The sequence below is a fragment of the Haliotis rufescens genome, unplaced genomic scaffold, assembly GCF_023055435.1.
Source record: "Haliotis rufescens isolate VD_foot unplaced genomic scaffold, xgHalRufe1.0.p SCAF_21, whole genome shotgun sequence".
Classification (NCBI taxonomy): domain Eukaryota; kingdom Metazoa; phylum Mollusca; class Gastropoda; order Lepetellida; family Haliotidae; genus Haliotis; species Haliotis rufescens.
Window position 1 is genome coordinate 954259 of NW_025963902.1, and position 19128 is coordinate 973386.

A 19128-nucleotide genomic window follows, 5' to 3' on the forward strand; every position below is an offset into this window, starting at 1 on the left:
CGATCCAATATAGCACACAGTTACTTCCCTTTACATGCGCACAGCTTTACTGCACATCTAGTGTTATGGTCATGGCGGCAATAGGAGTTTGTATGCTTGTTTATACATGTATAGGGAGGCCCTTTCCCAGGTTCATTGTTCACAACTGTTTATTTGGTTACATACTAGTTTGAACAAGTGAAAAAAAACCACTGCTCGCCTACACAATATTTTCAAGTCATTGTCTGAGAACCAATTCTTTTATTTTTTTAAGCCTTATTTTCGGGGAACAGTGGGTCATGGCACTAAGGGGATTCCTGGTCGGGAGAGGAGACCATCTGACAGAGGGTGGTTACTGTGTAGGCTGGCTGGTAGTGTGTCATCATACTGTTGTGGATCTGCTCATGATATTGACCAATGGTATGACTGGCCCAAGCTTGATTACTGAATGGCCACCTTGATATTGTTGTTTGTTTGTTTGTTGTATAACCCCACATTCAGCAATATTCAAGCTATATGACGGCGGTCTGTAAATAATCAAGTCTGGACCGGACAATCTAGTGATTGACATGAGCATTGATCCAAGCAATTGGGATCGATGACATGCATCAACCGGGTCAGACCACCCGATCCCATTAGTCGCCTTTTACGACAAGCATAGTCACCTTTTACGACAAGCATGGGTTGCTGAAGACCTATTCTACCCCGGATCTTCACGGGTCAGGGAAAGGGTGAGGGAGGTAACTCGTATTACCTGGAAACCAAAGCCACCACCAGTATTAAAGGACACGGAGACATCCTTTCCATCTTTTAGGGCTTTCATTTTCGTGCCAGTCAGTTTTTAAAAGTTGAATTTCTCACAATCTCGATCATCATCAATGGGACAACATTGAGGCTGGTTTGTTACTCGCATTCTGATTGGTTCGTTAGACCTAGCAATGTAGTCAATCAAATTGGCAAATGGAAAATCAAGGGCAGATAATTTGATGTTGCAAGAACCACGAGAATGGATCCTGGGTGTGAGCCCTGGTGACCTAGAGGGTGGACTGACTATACATGTACCCTGATTTAACAAACAAGCCAACAATTTGCATAAAGATACAGATATTTAATTACACATTTTCTCAACATTCCAGCACCATTATACGTGGTGCTGCCATGCCTGAACATTCACAGGGCACCAAATCTGTGTCACACACACAAGTCTTCCCATTCACGTAGAACTGATACTTTGGATGATAGCAGCTTTCAACACAACACTCTGTGTACACCTTGCAGTTGAAACACGTAGCAATAACCAAGTTAAAAATGTCCTGTCTGATTCTGGTCATACTCATCTCTCCTTGCCAGAATTCAGTAGTATATGTAGATACATCCTCCTAAGTAGGCTGCTATTGATCTTTACATGTCCAAGTTGAAATAAGTCAAGTTCCATTTTCTATAGGTGTTATTTATCTTAGTAATTAATAGCCCTGCAAGTTTTCAAATTACAAAGTATGAGAACACCTTTTGACAACCTCTCAAAGATGATCTCATCTGATAATGTACATGTTGAACCTAATGGCCCTGTCTTAATTTACATGAGGGGTCATACCAGCACTGGCAAAGGCAACATCTTAAAAAGGTCTTCAGGAAGAAATTCTTCTCTCATTTATTAAGTCTCATAATGAAAAATATGTTTCATGATAATCAAGGTACAAGCAAGTGACTGGTCACAACAATACGAGGATCATTTAGAACTGACACTAGCATTGAGTCATGTGACGAGTCATGTGACGTGTCACGTGACCACTCAACTGATGACCATTGTTTCCGTGTATTCTTTAAAAGTTAAAGCACAAATATAGCTGGGTGAGAGTCAGTTTAAACAGGACATATATAGTCCAGCATAGCGTCCTGTTCAATAGTAATCTCATGTGAAATCTTTTACTTACCATGAAACAAGAAAAACAAACCAAACATGTAAACAACAAAACAATTGATCCAAAATACATGCAGTGTGATTCTACCCATTTAACAAATCACATTCAGCATTTGAACATGCTTAACAACTTCGCGTTCTTACATCCTAACCTTCATAAACCAGCCCATGTTCACCATCAGTCCCTTCACAGCATACTGGTATACAAGTCATCCCTGTTGAAAGAGTCACAACTTTCTGTGACTCTACAGTCAATACTTTTCAACATATGGTAACTTGGCATCCTCCCTGCCCCTCGCTAGAAAAGTGTTGCTCATTTCAAGTCGTTCTCTGAATCACTCCAAGATGGTACAACGTTAAAACTCCCCATGATTCTTCCGCTACTGTGAAGTGTCATCAGCGTCAGTGTAAGATCCTGGAGGGTAGATGTGGAATGGGTTTGTCACAGTGTCCGTGGGCAGTGCTAGGTGAGGAAGGTGTCATCGATGTCCTCCTTGCCTCCATGTTGCTGTTGTCCTGCTAGTTTCTTCAACGTCTTGTTGACCGTTTCCTTCAGGGAGTCCTGCATCCCCGCCTCCAAGCAACTCAGGGCACTCTGCAACAGGAATGCTATAGTGCACAGAGCTGGACAGGGATTCTCAACTTCAACACGTACCTTTCGCAAGATGGCAGCAAAGATTGACACAAGCACCTCCTACCATCAAATACGTTCTAAAAAGGAATGTTTTTGTTCTTGGTGATGTCAACAATATCACGTCTGGACCAGACATTCCAGAACTGTTTTGCTTGTTGTTTAATAGAAGTGTAATGATATGGTCGGTTGGTTGGTTTGTTGTTTAACGCCGCACTCAGCAATATTCCAGCTATGATGGCGGTCTGTAAATAATCGAGGCTGGACCAGACCATCCAGTGATTATAATTTAATATCATGAGCATCAATCCACGCAATTGGGATTGATGACATGCATCAACCAAGTCAGCGAGCCTGACCACCCGATCCTGTTAGTCGCCTATTATGACTTTTACAGTAATGATATGACAGATTTGTGATGCGATACATATCCAGATACCATGGGTATGATATGATTCATATCCCGAATAATACTTCTATTTCATAAGTTAATATTCTTTCAGCAAGTGAATCACAGTTATTATTCACAGGTTTTTACACCAATATAACTTGTAGCATAATGTATTGTGATGGGTTGTAAGTTGATGTATTGTATCAGGGGCTCGTATCGGAATACAATACTGTATCACTATATCGTTACACTTGTAGTGCCATGTAGTCCAGACCAGACAAACAAGTGATTGGTATCATGAGCCAGTTGCAGAGCGCACAACATCCCATTTTGGTTGGCTCTTTAAACAAGCATGAGGTCCAGGGAACTACTTCTAAGTGAAGGCAAAATGATACTGCTCCACTATTGAGATTAATATAACTGTCATTCACTGTCCATGATGACACAAATTACAACATTATTGTTCTGCCATTTCATAATTTTTCTCCTTTCCTTAAAACTATAACGGGTATAGATTAACCTACGTGCAACTGAGAATGATGGATTGTGTCCTTCAAGTCTGTCCATCAGGGGCATGGACAGACACAACAACAAGGAAAGGACAGCAATACACACTAACTGTTTTAGTCCACTTATCCTTACAGTGATAACATATAGCACAATAATAACCAATGATAAAGGCAAAGTTCTACAAGTCCCAATGATACTTGAACTATTGGGCAGTATGGCAAGGAGTCCTGGACTAGTGCCAATTTCTAACGCTAACGGATGTCCATAGTTCCTAGTAGCTCATTAGTTATTCAGTAGGTAACCATGGCAACTGACCTGCAGCACCGCCTCCCCTTCTCTCAAGTGCAGCAGGGCAACCAGGGCGAACTCACTGCTGGCACGGACCATTGTGTTCTTCTCCTTGGTGCCGTTGACGAGTGGGGGGATGAGGGGCTTGACCACGGTCTGGGGGAGCGGCTCCCCCCGGGACTGGGCCAGGAACGTTGCCACCCGGCCTACTAGCTGCTTCACATCGTTGGAGTCGTGTTTCATCCCCTGCAAACATCCCCATCCATCCATTATAAACATTATTATTTCGTGAAAAAAACCATGTTACTCGCTGGGCCCCAAAAACTAATTCTCATTTTTTGGGCAAAATAATAACAAATGCAAACTATCAATTGTAAGAAGTAAGGTGAAATAGCGTTTAATGTTGCGTCCAAGATTATCGCACTCATATAGTGAGGTGCATGCATGTGCATGCGTGCGCTTGTACTAGTCCGGACTGATGCTGACTTTCAAGTGCTACCCTGAGACACCATGCCACATACATTTAACATGAATACTCCACTCAGACACAGTGTACTGACTCGAGCTGACCAGTCCTTGTTTTAGCCAATTAATGCAGAGCTCCAGGCATGGTATCAAAATTACCATCTTTGGTACGACGAAGCCAGGCATCGAACCCTGGACCTTCCCCTTCCCTGGCGGACGCTCTACCACTAGACCCCTGAGGCGGTCATCAATAATAAGATGCTTCTGTAGGGAAGATTGCTTAAAAGCAATTGTAGAGATTTAGAAGATATAGAAGATGCTAATACCTTGATAAGAGCTGCTAGTAGCTCTGGAGTTATCTCCCCTGTCTGACTCTGGTGTTGAAGCATGTAGGCGATCCCTCGCAGTCCGCTCTGGCAGATCGGAATCTACAGAAACAGGAACAAATATTCCATAAACACAAGGTGCATTTTATTCTATGATCAATACATTTCTTTTCATAAGTATGTTTAAACATAACTCACATAATTAAACTATGCCTTTATGAATTAAGAACCCTGAACAAACAATGAGAAGGCTCATGAAACTTGAAATCTTGCACAAATCTAAATTACAATATCTTGTTATTTTATTAGGAATTAGTCCTACAAATTAATTTTCATAATGCAGCTTTGCTGTTAATGAAACAAATGCTTTCATGCCCTCTCTTGTAAAACCATCTCCACTGCAAGTGAACTCACTCTGTCGGCACTGGCTAAGTCCATCACGACCTTGGTGACGCTCTTCAGGTACTGTGGGGTGAGGATTTTGTCGGGACATGTCTTGAGAGCCACGCCTAGGGCCACACTTCGACCATGACGCAGTTGCCAATCCAGACTAGCACCAACCTCTGTGACAAATAAGAAATAAACAATCATAATAAACTGTTTGAAGACTTAGATATCATTTGGTCTGTCACTGTCCTGTAAAACATGGCTATCTGTTTGGCTAGTCACTGAACTGAAAACCATAAAATATTACAAATACAATTTGCCTGGCAGGCCTCTGGGATCATTATAAGGTCACATGACCCAACAAATGGTCCAATAATGTTATATGACAGTTCTCTAGCTCGGTCACCTACCCAGCAAATGGTCCAATAATGTTATATGACAGTTCTCCAGCTCGGTCACCTACCCAACAAATGGTCCAATAATGTTATATGACAGTTCTCCAGCTCGGTCACCTACCCAGCAAATGGTCCAATAATGTTATATGACAGTTCTCTAGCTCGGTCACCTACCCAACAAATGGTCCAATAATGTTATATGACAGTTCTCTAGCTCGGTCACCTACCCAGCAAATGGTCCAATAATGTTATATGACAGTTCTCTAGCTCGGTCACCTACCCAACAAATGGTCCAACATGACAGTTCTCTAGCTGTCACCTACCCAACAAATGGTCCAACATGACAGTTCTCTAGCTGTCACCTACCCAACAAATGGTCCAACATGACAGTTCTCTAGCTGTCACCTACCCAACAAATGGTCCAACATGACAGTTCTCTAGCTGTCACCTACCCAACAAATGGTCCAACATGACAGTTCTCTAGCTGTCACCTACCCAACAAATGGTCCAACATGACAGTTCTCTAGCTGTCACCTACCCAACAAATAGTCCAACATGACAGTTCTCTTGCTGTCACCTACCCAACAAATAATCCAACATGACAGTTCTCTAGCTCGGTCACCTACCCAACAAATAGTCCAACATGGCAGCTCTCTAGCTGTCACCTACCCAACAAATAGTCCAACATGACAGCTCCCAGCTCGACCTCCCCGAGCGTGCTACACAGCTGCCCCATACAGCCTGCCGCCACCGTCCTAGTACTGTCCTCTCCACTTCCCAGCATTCCACTCAGCGTTGAGGTGAGCTGCTTGCGGATATTCTCTGTCATCTTGCTCCCTGCGCCAGCCAGACAGAACCTTAAGGCTTGCAGCATCGTATCTCTGCGGGGACAGGAAACGCAGTTATTTCAAATTTTTTGAAAATTTAACATCTTCTGATGACAGCAGCCTGTGCAAATCCTAGAGGAGGATGCCGATCCACGCAATTGGGATACAATGACATGCATCAACCAACCGACCACCCGATCCCGTCTGTCGCCTCTTACGACAAGCACAGTCGCCGTCTACAGCAATCATGGGTTGCTGAAGACCTATTCTAACCCGGATCTTTACGGATCCCAACACCCTAAAGAGTGAATGTTGGTTTACGTCACAATCAGCACTATTCCAGCAAAATCACTGTGGCCAGGCAAATCTGTGGTTGATACAATCGGGGTATGATGACACCAAATCAGCCAGGTCATGCATTGTAACTATCAGGTGCCACTTGCACAAAACAGTCTTAGAGCTACGACCGTCGTGAGCCTGTGTTGGTGTATCAGAGTTACGATGTCGTAGTGCTGAGATCCCTCTGTTGATGCAGATCATCAGTATAGTCAGCTCTTACAAAAACAATGGAGCACTTGACACATGTTCCGACCCACAGTGCTGTTATACTAAGCAATCTTAGAACCAAGGTGATCGTAACACCCATATCTTAACATAGACTTATGACAGTTGCAGCACTAAGGTGATCGTAACACCCATATCTTAACATAGACTTATGACAGTTGCAGCACTAAGATGATCGTAACACCCATATCTTAACATAGACTTATGACAGTTGTAGCACTAAGGTGATCGTAACACCCATATCTTAACATAGACTTATAATAGTTGCAGCACTAAGGTGATTGTAACACCCATATCTTAACATAGACTTATGACAGTTGTAGCACTTAGGTGATCGTAACACCCATATCTTAACATAGACTTAACGACATCCTCACACGGCCAGTGTACCTAGCCCGACATCCTCACACGGCCAGTGTGTCCAGCCCGACATCCTCACACGGCCAGTGTACCTAGCCCGACATCCTCACACGGCCAGTGTACCCAGCCCGACATCCTCACACGGCCAGTGTACCCAGCCCGACATCCTCACACGGCCAGTGTACCCAGCCCGACATCCTCACACGGCCAGTGTACCCAGCCCGACATCCTCACACGGCCAGTGTGTCCAGCCCGACATCCTCACACGGCCAGTGTACCCAGCCAGACATCCTCACACGGCCAGTGTGTCCAGCCCGACATCCTCACACGGCCAGTGTACCCAGCCCGACATCCTCACACGGCCAGTGTACCCAGCCCGACATCCTCACACGGCCAGTGTACCCAGCCCGACATCCTCACACGGCCAGTGTACCCAGCCCGACATCCTCACACGGCCAGTGTGTCCAGCCCGACATCCTCACACGGCCAGTGTACCCAGCCCGACATCCTCACACGGCCAGTGTACCCAGCCCGACATCCTCACACGGCCAGTGTACCCAGCCCGACATCCTCACACGGCCAGTGTGTCCAGCCCGACATCCTCACACGGCCAGTGTACCCAGCCCGACATCCTCACACGGCCAGTGTACCCAGCCCGACATCCTCACACGGCCAGTGTGTCCAGCCCGACATCCTCACACGGCCAGTGTACCCAGCCCGACATCCTCACACGGCCAGTGTCTCCAGCCCGACATCCTCACACGGCCAGTGTACCCAGCCCGACATCCTCACACGGCCAGTGTGTCCAGCCCGACATCCTCACACAGCCAGTGAGTACCCAGCCCGACATCCTCACACGGCCAGTGTACCCAGCCCGACATCCTCACACGGCCAGTGTACCCAGCCCGACATCCTCACACGGCCAGTGTACCCAGCCCGACATCCTCACACGGCCAGTGTGTCCAGCCCGACATCCTCACACGGCCAGTGTGTCCAGCCCGACATCCTCACACGGCCAGTGTGTCCAGCCCGACATCCTCACACGGCCAGTGTACCCAGCCCGACATCCTCACACGGCCAGTGTACCCAGCCCGACATCCTCACACGGCCAGTGTACCCAGCCCGACATCCTCACACGGCCAGTGTGTCCAGCCCGACATCCGCACACGGCCAGTGTACCCAGCCCGACATCCTCACACGGCCAGTGTACCCAGCCCGACATCCTCACACGGCCAGTGTACCCAGCCCGACATCCTCACACGGCCAGTGTACCCAGCCCGACATCCTCACACGGCCAGTGTACCCAGCCTGACATCCTCACACGGCCAGTGTGTACTGCAGTGACTTACTTGACGCTGGTGTCCTCGGTGTTACGAATCCCGGTGTGCAGCTCAGTGAACAGTGGGTCTGTACGCGTGTGTATGACTATCAGTTTGCCCAGGGCAGCCGCCGCCTTCAGACGGGTTGACCTGTTCGGGTCATTCAGGGCTTTTAAGAACGTCGTCTGCAGCTGCGGCAGGAAGGGCTTCAGCATCATTCCCACCTGGCAAGAAAGAAAAAGAATTAGATATTTTTTGTTTCATTTTTAGTCTGGCACTGTGCACAGTGCACAAGTCATAAATCTGGTGAAGTTATGCTGGTTTGGCTGGTTTGTTGTTTAACGCCGCACTCAGCAATATTCCAGCTATATGACAGCGGTCTGTAAATAATCGAGTCTGGACCAGACAATCCAGTGATTGATATCATGAGCATCAATCCATGCAATTGGGATTGATGACATGCATCAACTAAGTCAGCGAGCCTGACCACCCGATCCCGTTAGTCGCCTTTTACGACAAGCATAGTCGACTTTTACGGCAAGCATGGGTTGCTGAAGACCTATTCTACCCAGGAATCTTCACGGGTCGGTGAAGTTAAGCAACGTTGGTCGCGGACAGTCCTTGGATGAGTGACCATTTTTGGGTAGCTTGGCTCTGATAGTTTCTAGGGCTTCAGATCTGCCCCACACTAAACCACAAGTGGCGTCTCCTTGGGCAAGTGACTTTGTTCGAAATGCGCCTCTGTTCACCCAGCAGTGAATGGGTACAAGGTAGGATGACATGGCAATGTGGCTGTTAACCTTTTAGCGCCTCAGACAGCATGGGTTGTATAGTACCCAGAGAACTGAGAATGAAATATGAGTGCACATTGATCCATTGACTGGGGGAAATAATGCACTTTCAGCATGATATTTACCATTGATAACGATAAAGCGCCACAGAACATTATACATGTATGATGTACTGAGGTAGATGTTAACATAATATAATTTATATACAGAGCTCGAGAGAAGCTGTGTATTTGCACACCATATGCATAGAATTAACTTAAATATGCAGACATATCAAATCCTAGTGTATTACATACGCAGCAAAAATCATAAATATGCTATGGAAATAAAACTACTACATATATCAACTATTACATAAAACGATTGCGTATCAGCCGATCGTGAAATTCACTTACCAACAGTTACATTCGGAAAGGCTTGTTTGACAAACAAGCTCAAATACCGATAGGTTCAACTGAAAGCACATCGTGCCCAGTATTTAAAACAGTTGATGATACGTGATTACAAAAATCACCTTTCTTTCAATGCTAGGTTTTGCAAACAAAAATGGCTTCCCAAAGAGGGAGCTAGCAAGCAGACGCATATGGGCATACCACTAGCATTTAGTTTGAAATGATTTACAGAGATTGTTACGAAACAGGTTTTCAAGTTCAAAAACCTAAATGTCCAGGAATTGGTGGGTAAAAACAATTTGAATACGCTCTAAGAATTGGGGATACCCAATCAAAATCAAAGCCCTGGGTAAGATACCCAAATAACCAAAAGCTGATCTAGAGCTCTGTATGTACATGTATGATGTACCGAGGTACATGTTAACCTAATTAAATATAAATATACATAGAAACATTTCCCATACCTTGCCCAGCAAAAGTGTGAGGGTTTCAAGGACAGCGACCTTGACCTGCCATGCAAAGCGGTCACCAAGGATACGGATGAGTGGGCCCGTGATGTTGACGACGGAGGGCTTCAAAGCCTCTGGGCTGGTGAGGTTGATGACCTCCCCGAGGCCAATGGCGGCAGCCTCCTTCATGTCTGGGGACCCATTCAGAATCCCCTCCCGGAAAATTGGCAAGACTGGTGTGATTCCCTGAAACACATAAAAAGGTCGACCTGATGAGGCACCAGAAGTTGGAAAAGGGACAACATTTATTTCATAAATAAACTGAATAATTTGAGATTAGTTAGAAAGTTGTCATAAGTTGAACCAAATAAAATTGCGGGATACAGATTTTTATCATGCATCATTGTTAATGAATAGATTGTACGATAAGACTTTTGAAATAGTGATAAACGCAAAAGCTCGAAAACAAGGGAGGTAGAACACAAATTAAATTCAACTAGTCCACAATTAATTTTGCAATGGTGTTTTATTATTATTACTATTCTGGAGAAGAATTAATGTAAGAATATAAGTACAAATTTTAATGTTTCTCAGACTAGTGGACTAGGGGTCGTGTAAATCCCAATACAAAGTGCAAATTTACCCAGATGAACAAACTGATCACACCGGGGTCTTACCTTCTTTGGAATGCTGAAGCCAGGAAGATTGGTGTCCTTGAAGTCGGACACAGCAAACCGGACAGCCGTCCGCACGTCAGCGATGTGTTGGAGCATTTCTGACGTGTCTAGTTTCTACAAACAAACATGACTTGAATTCCTTGTTCCTCACAGCAACTAACAAACTAAGTTGTTTTTATACACAGAATCTCACCTGAGTATCTTGCGATATCCAATATATCAATAAGGCTCAATAAGGACTTAAACCTTTATTAACTCACATTGACATATTTGATATTAAAAGACATGAGGGTTAGATTCTATATATCAATCATTCTTCCAACTTTTTTTCTGTTTGTAAACAGTAATAACGAGTGTATTGAGCGTAAAAGGTACAGCTAACAGCTTTAGTGGCAGATTAGTGATGGTTACTGATCATATCACAACAGTCTGCAAAGAATGTGATGCAATTTCAAAGCAGGAGTATCTAGTGCAGAAGCCAGTTTTGTATAAGTTAACTTAAATAATAATTACAAATTGATTTATTAATATATGAAACAATTACATTATTGAAAAATGTGTTAGTATCACCTTGGAAATACTTAGATTGCAGAGATGAAGAAGTATAACATAATACCAAGGAATGATAACATCCTTTGTTCATTTTGTGATCCGTTTATGAAACCTTTTTCATAAAATATTGCAAAAAGACTTACTTTAAGTGATAACACATTTATCTCAGTTCTATTTGTTTAACAGACTTTCACAAAAGATTTGGATTTTTTTATATTTTCAGCAACTAAATGGATGATATAACATTTGAAAATATTCAGGCATTCAAGAGTTATCTCCCTTGCATAAGCCCCATCCATCCAAGATATTTTTTTCTGTTTTGTCTTTCAGTTTTAAGACAGAAATCTTGTTCTAATATTAATAAGCAGCAGTTCCATCACAAGCAACTTCTACTCACTTTGGTAACAGCATCCAAGCAGTTCCAGGCCGCCAGGAGAATAGTATCCTCGGAGCGGGTAAACAAATATATAAGTCCACGCAGAAGCTGGGGCACATATTCCGAGAAGTCGAGTTCCGTCTGTTTACAGAACGCGTGGAGGATGGTGACAGCAGAGGCGCACATTTTGGCATCAGACATCTGACTGGCACTGAGAAGGTCCTCCATAATGGTCCGAACGCCGACCTCATCCTCCACTGACAAAACGACGGTCCTACAGTAGCCTAATTCCTTAAAATATAAATAATAAACATTTTGATAAAAAAATGGTACATTTTGTTCTCTTACCCTGACCCACAATATATGTGAATGCAGTCATAATGGTAAAATACACAAGAAAACAAATGAAGACATATCAACAATGATCTCAAGAAGCTAAGATCAATCTCATAAAAAGTTCATAAAAAATTAAAAACTAAACATTAATCAACAATTATTAAACCACAAAGGACAGTATTTATACCCCCACTCATAACAACCACAAATTTATGTCAAAATAAACATTCAATTTTAAAACTACAACAACATATAAACACACCCCTTTGAGAAAAAAGTCATTCAATAGCAACTATATCATCAGCCAATGACACTGCCTAAGAAGGCGTGGTGGCAAAGCTTGCATTAGGGGCTACACACAAGCACCTGTTGCTTACTGCCCGTGGGAAGGTCTGAGAGAGAAGCCGTCAACCCTCTAGCAGGGGGCCCCTGTGATCAGGGGGTGGGGCACCAGAAACAGGTCGTGTGGGTGTGTGTTTAGGCAGATGAAGCCTCCGGGCGGATGCTAAATACTCCTACACTGATTGAGATGGACTCATGGCTGGCGATGCTAAGTGCAATGTGCAAGGTGGCACACTGTGCCATACCTTGATTCAGACTACTCTGCTGCCACTTCCACTTTTATTCCAAACTTACAAAAAATGGTCAAAAATGGCACTCAAATTCTCCGAGGTTTTGGTTGAACATGTAAAGCCTTGAGCTCGTTCGCGTGTTTACATTTTCAACCCAAACCCCGGAGGTGTGTTTTAGCCTATAGAGAAAGTATCACTTTACAAGGTGTTCATGTTGGACCACCCACCTGTTCCTCCTCGTGTGTTCCGGCCTTCTCACTGAGGGCTGTCATCAGTGCTGGGAGAATCTTGCCGAGGTGGCGTGTGAGCGCGTCCCCGGCAACTGACGTCAACAGTGACAGAGCCTTGGTGTTCACTGGGGGACTGATCAGCTGCAACAACATAGAACATAGAACATAGAACTTAGCACTGAGCCGACACACTCAGACGAAGAAATGTGCGTCCTGTATGCACAAATGTATAGAAAAGATGCATAAAAAATATATATTGTGTCCCAAGGGACCCACAATACTATTCATCATACCAAATTCTTGACAAAAAATTTAAAGTTCCTGATATAAAGAAATGATTAAATCTTACAGTACCTTACACTACACCATTTCATTACTTTACATACGTCCTGTGAGGAAGGACCCCTGTAATTAGTATTTGGGGTCCCCTGGATAACAAGTTTTGTACAGACAAAAACAGACATAGTATATCAAGTTTTGTTGCAATTAGGGACTGGTAATTTATTATAAAGGAGGGACTGACATCAAGAAACCCATATTTGACATTTGGAAGAAAGTCATACTTTCACTTATCATCGATGCTGTAGCCATTTTGACCTTCAAATTTGAGAAACATTGCATCTAACATCAGACCTAAACAAGCCATCTGTGTTAAATATAATAATTTTTTTTGTAAAAAACAAAAAAACCAACTCCTTATGTCTTGGGTCCATGTTACCTGAAACACATGCATTGTTTTTTTGGCTACAATGCCGATGTTCTTTCATGACAAAGTGTTACCCACTAAGTCCTGTATGCAGGACACTGCTTGGGTAGTTACATCTAATAAGTTTCATCTTCAAACAAAGCGTAATTTGGATCAAAACATATGAAAGGAAAAAAGTTATTCACATCACATGTTCATTTGAACTCCTCTATCTACACTACTTCAATGTCAACTGTTGACACTTTACTTCCAACTGATGTTTTGTCATCGGATCAGTTTTTACACCTCTATCCAAACCACAATGTTAAAAACAAGATATAACCAGGATATGAAACAGGAGTGTTTCCTGGAGTATAGTGAGTGTTTTTATGCTGTTTTTAGCAACATTCCAGCCCTATAACAGATGGAGTACCAACAAGGGGGGACAAATCTTGACTGTCACCCTTTACTGGCCTGCTTTATGCAAGTTCCTTCCCAGTGCGTGACACCTTCGTTACACTCTTGGTAACACACCTGCCACCAGTGTGGGTGCGGCCATTACAAGAATCTTGAAATTTGCCCTCTAACCCCAAATGTAGTCAAGTTCATACTTTTGTTTATGTGTTTGGGAATGCCATCATAGTTCATTTTGAAAAAAACTGACCATGTTTTCCGGATGAATTTACTTTGTTGTTTGTATAATCAGATTGGTTCGAGATCGCAGAATAATGGAAAATCAATCAACTTCTCCCTTCAAAAATTCAAATTGACAAACAAAGAAAGTAATTTAGCAGGAGTAAGTGTATTCGGCATCACGACAGTCGTAACTTGTTTGTAAACATAAGGGTCAATCGGCTGCCAATTCAACTCCAAGCATGGTTGTGGTCATCTATCACTGTGGGGAGTTTTGACTGGTTGCAGCGATAGTATAGAGAGCTCCGCGAACGGGATATCGCTGTGAGGAGCTTGTGCTGTATGAGGTAAGGGGGGACAACTCTTGACTGTCACCATTTACTGGCCTGCTGTATGAGGTAAGGGGGGACATTATTGACTGTCACCATTTACTGGCCTTCTGTATGAGGTAATGGGGGACATTATTGACTGTCACCGTTTACTGGCCTGCTGTATGAGGTAAGAAGGGACAACTCTTGACTGTCACCATTTACTGGCCTGCTGTATGAGGTAAGGGGGGACAACTCTTGACTGTCACCGTTTACTGGCCTGCTGAATGAGGTAAGGGGGGACAACTCTTGACTGTCACCGTTTACTGGCCTGCTGTATGAGGTAAGAGGGGACAACTCTTGACTGTCACCATTTACTGGCCTGCTGTATGAGGTAAGGGGGGACAACTCTTGACTGTCACCATTTACTGGCCTGCTGTATGAGGTAAGGGGGGACAACTCTTGACTGTCACCGTTTACTGGCCTGCTGTATGAGGTAAGAGGGGACAACTCTTGACTGACACCGTTTACTGGCCTGCATGTATGAGGTAAGGGGGGACAACTCTTGACTGTCACCATTTACTGGCCTGCTGTATGAGGTAAGGGGAAACTCTTGACTGTCACCATTTACTGACCTGCTGTATGAGGTAAGGGGGGACATTATTGACTGTCACCATTTACTGACCTGCTGTATGAGGTAAGAGGGGACAACTCTTGACTGTCACCATTTACTGGCCTGCTGTATGAGGTAAGGGGGGACAACTCTTGACTGTCACCATTTACTGACCTGCTGTATGAGGTAAGGGGAAACTCTTGACTGTCACCATTTACTGACCTGCTGTATGAGGTAAGGGGGGACATTATTGACTGTCACCATTTACTGACCTGCTGTATGAGGTAAGGGGGGACATTATTGACTGTCACCCTTTACTGGCCTGCTGTATGAGGTAAGGGGGGACAACTCTTGACTGTCACCATTTACTGGCCTGCTGTATGAGGTAAGGGGGGACATTATTGACTGTCACCATTTACTGACCTGCTGTATGAGGTAAGGGGGGACATTATTGACTGTCACCCTTTACTGGCCTGCTGTATGAGGTAAGGGGGGACAACTCTTGACTGTCACCATTTACTGGCCTGCTGTATGAGGTAAGGGGGGACATTATTGACTGTCACCATTTACTGACCTGCTGTATGAGGTAAGGGGGGACATTATTGACTGTCACCCTTTACTGGCCTGCTGTATGAGGTAAGGGGGGACAACTCTTGACAGTAAACGTTTACTGACCTGGGGTATGAGGTAAGGAAGGACAACTCTGCTCTTGACTGTCATGACCTGCTTCAGACCGTCCAGCGCTGCCTCCTCCTGAGAGGGGTTGTCCTGCAATGGTGGATAACAATGGGAATTAGCTGGGTTGAACACCGATTTTATTTCAGTTATATCACAGCATATCAGTTTGATGTTGGAGGAGTGAGTGAGTGAGTGAGTGAGTGAGTGAGTGAGTGAGTGAGTGAGTGAGTGAGTGAGTGAGGGAGTTGGGTTTAACGCCGCTTTTAACAATATTCAAGTTATATCACGGCGTGTCAGCTTAATGTTGGAGGAAAGCCCAAAGTGATGCAGGTCTTAGACATTCAGCACTTAGCACCAAACCCACCAGCAGAGATAGTGCTGACCAATATAGGAGGACTCATAATGAGGGCGACCTAAGGCCGAAATCACGATCACATTTTCTGAAGCAACAAAGCCAATTGTGTCGCCATAAACTACTGGGCCAACCCAGAGCCTGTCATTACCTCTGTCATTGTTTGATTTTCAAGTCAAGTACACTGCAATTACATTTTACCTAATTTAGAAAATGAGTTTCGCCTTCGCCACTTTGTACAGTATTTCAGTCATATCAAGGCATTTTCTTGATGCAGGTCTTAGACATTGATCAAATATTTCGGTAAACTCCTTGACCTCAGCTTTGAAATCAAGAAACATAGTGGGCAAACCAGGATTCGAAACCACGTTCAAAGGTTACTGGCACTACTAAGAGGTGCAACTCTGCACTGAATTTTCTGTGCACCCCAGAAGGAGCCATTTGCGTGCTCCCTAGGAAAAAAAATCTTTCCAGTATATCTCACCAGTTGTTTAAGTAGAGCAGGGAGAATCTCGTCCAGGGCTCGTGTTCCGATGTTGGTGTGGAGGTTGTCGAAGGTTTTGGCGGCAGCCTCTCTGACGTCAGGGAGTGAGTCGCACAGTGCGCGGCGCACCGTGGGGACAAGGCTGTCTGCAAACACCAACACCTGCAACAAGAGTCATCAGGAGATGACACATCCGGCCAGTCTGGTGCAGAAAGGAAATGGAGTTTGGCTACTTACCGTATTTTCTTGAGCATAGTGTGCACTTTTTTTCCAAAAAACACAGCTGTGTAGAAGGGGGTGCGCATTATACACGAAATAATGAGTTTTGATGTTTTTTTCCCCTATGGAAAGATATTACCGTGAGCACGAAACACAGCTGATTGCTGTTTCCGGCTTAGTTTACGAGAAAAGACACAAGGTAATCTCATTTTTAAACGGTAAATAAACATGTCTAGTGATTTTTTATCTCAAATTTCGAATTTGTACTGACCAAGTTTCTCATCACCCGTTCGTTTACCGGAATTCGCTGAAGGCGTAGATCTACAGTGTATTTTTTTTCTGCGCTTTACATTCAAATTTTTTTTTTTTCAAAATACTTAATCCGCTAGAAGGGGGTGCGCATTATACATGGGTGCGCACTATACTCAAGAAAATACGGTATACCCCCAGCTTGGTTCATAGCCAATGGATACCTTCAGTTCAGTGAGGAAAATAACACTGTTCAGTATTTTCCATATTTTTCAAATATTCAACGGTTTTGGAGTTTTGCTCCCGAAATCTTTGATCTCGCTGAGGACAATGCAGACTAAGTACTCACGTGGTCTCTGCTTGTGGAGGCCATGATCTCGCTGAGGCCGATACAGACTCCCTGCCGCTGGTCTTCCTCCTCGGAGTCCAGACCCCGCTCCAGGATGGGGATGATCTCTGGCAGGACACGCTCACCCAGCTTCCTCACCAGGTCGCCCAGAGTGCGGGCCGCCACCTGCAACACACAACCAGACACCTGAACATGGCTGCTGCATCACACAACCAGACACCTGAACATGGCTGCTGCATCACACAACCAGACACCTGAACATGGCTGCTGCATCACACAACCAGGCACCTGAACATGGCTGCTGCATCACACAACCAGACACCTGAACATGGCTACTGCATCACCCAACCAGACACCTGAACATGGCTGCTGCATCACACAACCAGACACCGGAACATGGCCGCTGCATCACACAACCAGACACCGGAACATGGCCGCTGCATCACACAACCAGACACCGGAACATGGCTGCTGCATCACACAACCAGGCACCTGAACATGGCCCCTACAAAACTGGAGGCTCACAAGTGTAGGATCAGGCTTACAAGTATAGGATCTAACTCACCGTTCTCTTGTCGTGGCTGGTACTTGCTAGACAACCCAGCAGGAGAGAGAAGAGGGTCGGCAGAATCTCCCGGAGTGTCCTCGGAGTGTTGCTGACGATCACCTTCCAGACATGGAGTGCTGACTGCCGCACCAGGAGTGCCGTGTCCGACCGGCCCATGTACAGCCCTGCCAACACTCTGTTCCGTCTCTCCACACCGAGGGCTTTGGTGATAGCCTGGGGAAAACAATGATAGAATGCAACCTTGATATGCCACTGGTAAGTAAACCACACGTAAAGATCTAGGTTAGAATAGGTCTTCAGCCACCCATGCTTGCTGAAAGACGTGACTAATGGGATTGGGTGGTCAGGCTCGCCGACTTGGTTGATGTATGTCATCATATCCCAACTGCGTGGATTGATGCCTATGATGTCAATCACTGGACTGTCTGGTCCAGACTCGATTATTAACAGACTGCCGTCACATAGCTGGGAAACTGCAGAGTGTGGTGTTAATAGGGCTGGGACGATACACAAGGTCACGATACGATACTTATCACGATAGTGGGGTCACGATACGATACGTACGATACGATACAAAAAATAATGTCACAAGCTGGTGGAAGATGATGAAAGTTTAATGTAAAATAGTTCTCATCAAATAACTAAATATTTTCTTCAGAACATGTGTCAAACACAGCACATGTCACTCAATAGCAAGACTCAAAACACCTGAGTTAAGGAGCCTGACTAAATACCTGGATTTTCTGCAATAAAAATGCACTCTAAATGTCATCTGAACAGCAGAACTATTTGGTAAAAACAACCACTGGTTTGTGATTTTCTCACAATGATCACTGAAAGGCAAATTGTCTGAAACTCTGAACTTGAATAATCAACATCACACTAATTAGTAAATAACAAAGTCAGACATGTTTAACTGATGTCTGAACATTAACTCTTTCAACACCAGTCAACCAGAAGTGTTTACTGCTGGGACACCAAGTTCCCAGAGACTCTTGTGTGATAGATGAAGCCAACATTTATCAAGAAAATATCTGCTTGTAAAATATATTTGCCACTACATGTTATACACCATTTGAAAGGTCTGATCCTATGGTTTATAAATATGAAAGTTATGTTTTTCACATTATTTAAAATAATGCATTTACAACTTAATTAAGTTGGTTGTAAATAGAAAAAAGGAAGCTAACACGTTGTTAACATCCAGATTAAGGACCAAGGAAGGGAAAACTTGACGATTTTCGGCAAATAT

General features: G+C 44.2%; 1 protein-coding gene across 1 annotated transcript in view; it reads right to left on the reverse strand.

Moving 5' to 3' along the window:
- Positions 1 to 1072: 1072 nt before the first annotated feature.
- The window catches only part of LOC124141655 (eIF-2-alpha kinase activator GCN1-like), a 79459-nt gene continuing 61403 nt past the window's right edge, over positions 1073 to 19128 (reverse strand). Inside the window, exons 38-51 of the mRNA XM_048401066.1 lie at positions 17874 to 18089; positions 17309 to 17473; positions 16492 to 16653; positions 15653 to 15745; positions 12736 to 12879; positions 11622 to 11891; positions 10673 to 10786; positions 10011 to 10241; positions 8394 to 8587; positions 5963 to 6174; positions 4926 to 5074; positions 4512 to 4613; positions 3748 to 3966; positions 1073 to 2495 (exon numbers count right to left, since the gene is read on the reverse strand). Coding sequence (XP_048257023.1) covers positions 2364 to 2495; positions 3748 to 3966; positions 4512 to 4613; positions 4926 to 5074; positions 5963 to 6174; positions 8394 to 8587; positions 10011 to 10241; positions 10673 to 10786; positions 11622 to 11891; positions 12736 to 12879; positions 15653 to 15745; positions 16492 to 16653; positions 17309 to 17473; positions 17874 to 18089 — 2403 coding nt within the window. The 3' untranslated portion in view covers positions 1073 to 2363. The remainder of the gene's footprint in view (positions 2496 to 3747; positions 3967 to 4511; positions 4614 to 4925; positions 5075 to 5962; positions 6175 to 8393; positions 8588 to 10010; positions 10242 to 10672; positions 10787 to 11621; positions 11892 to 12735; positions 12880 to 15652; positions 15746 to 16491; positions 16654 to 17308; positions 17474 to 17873; positions 18090 to 19128) is intronic.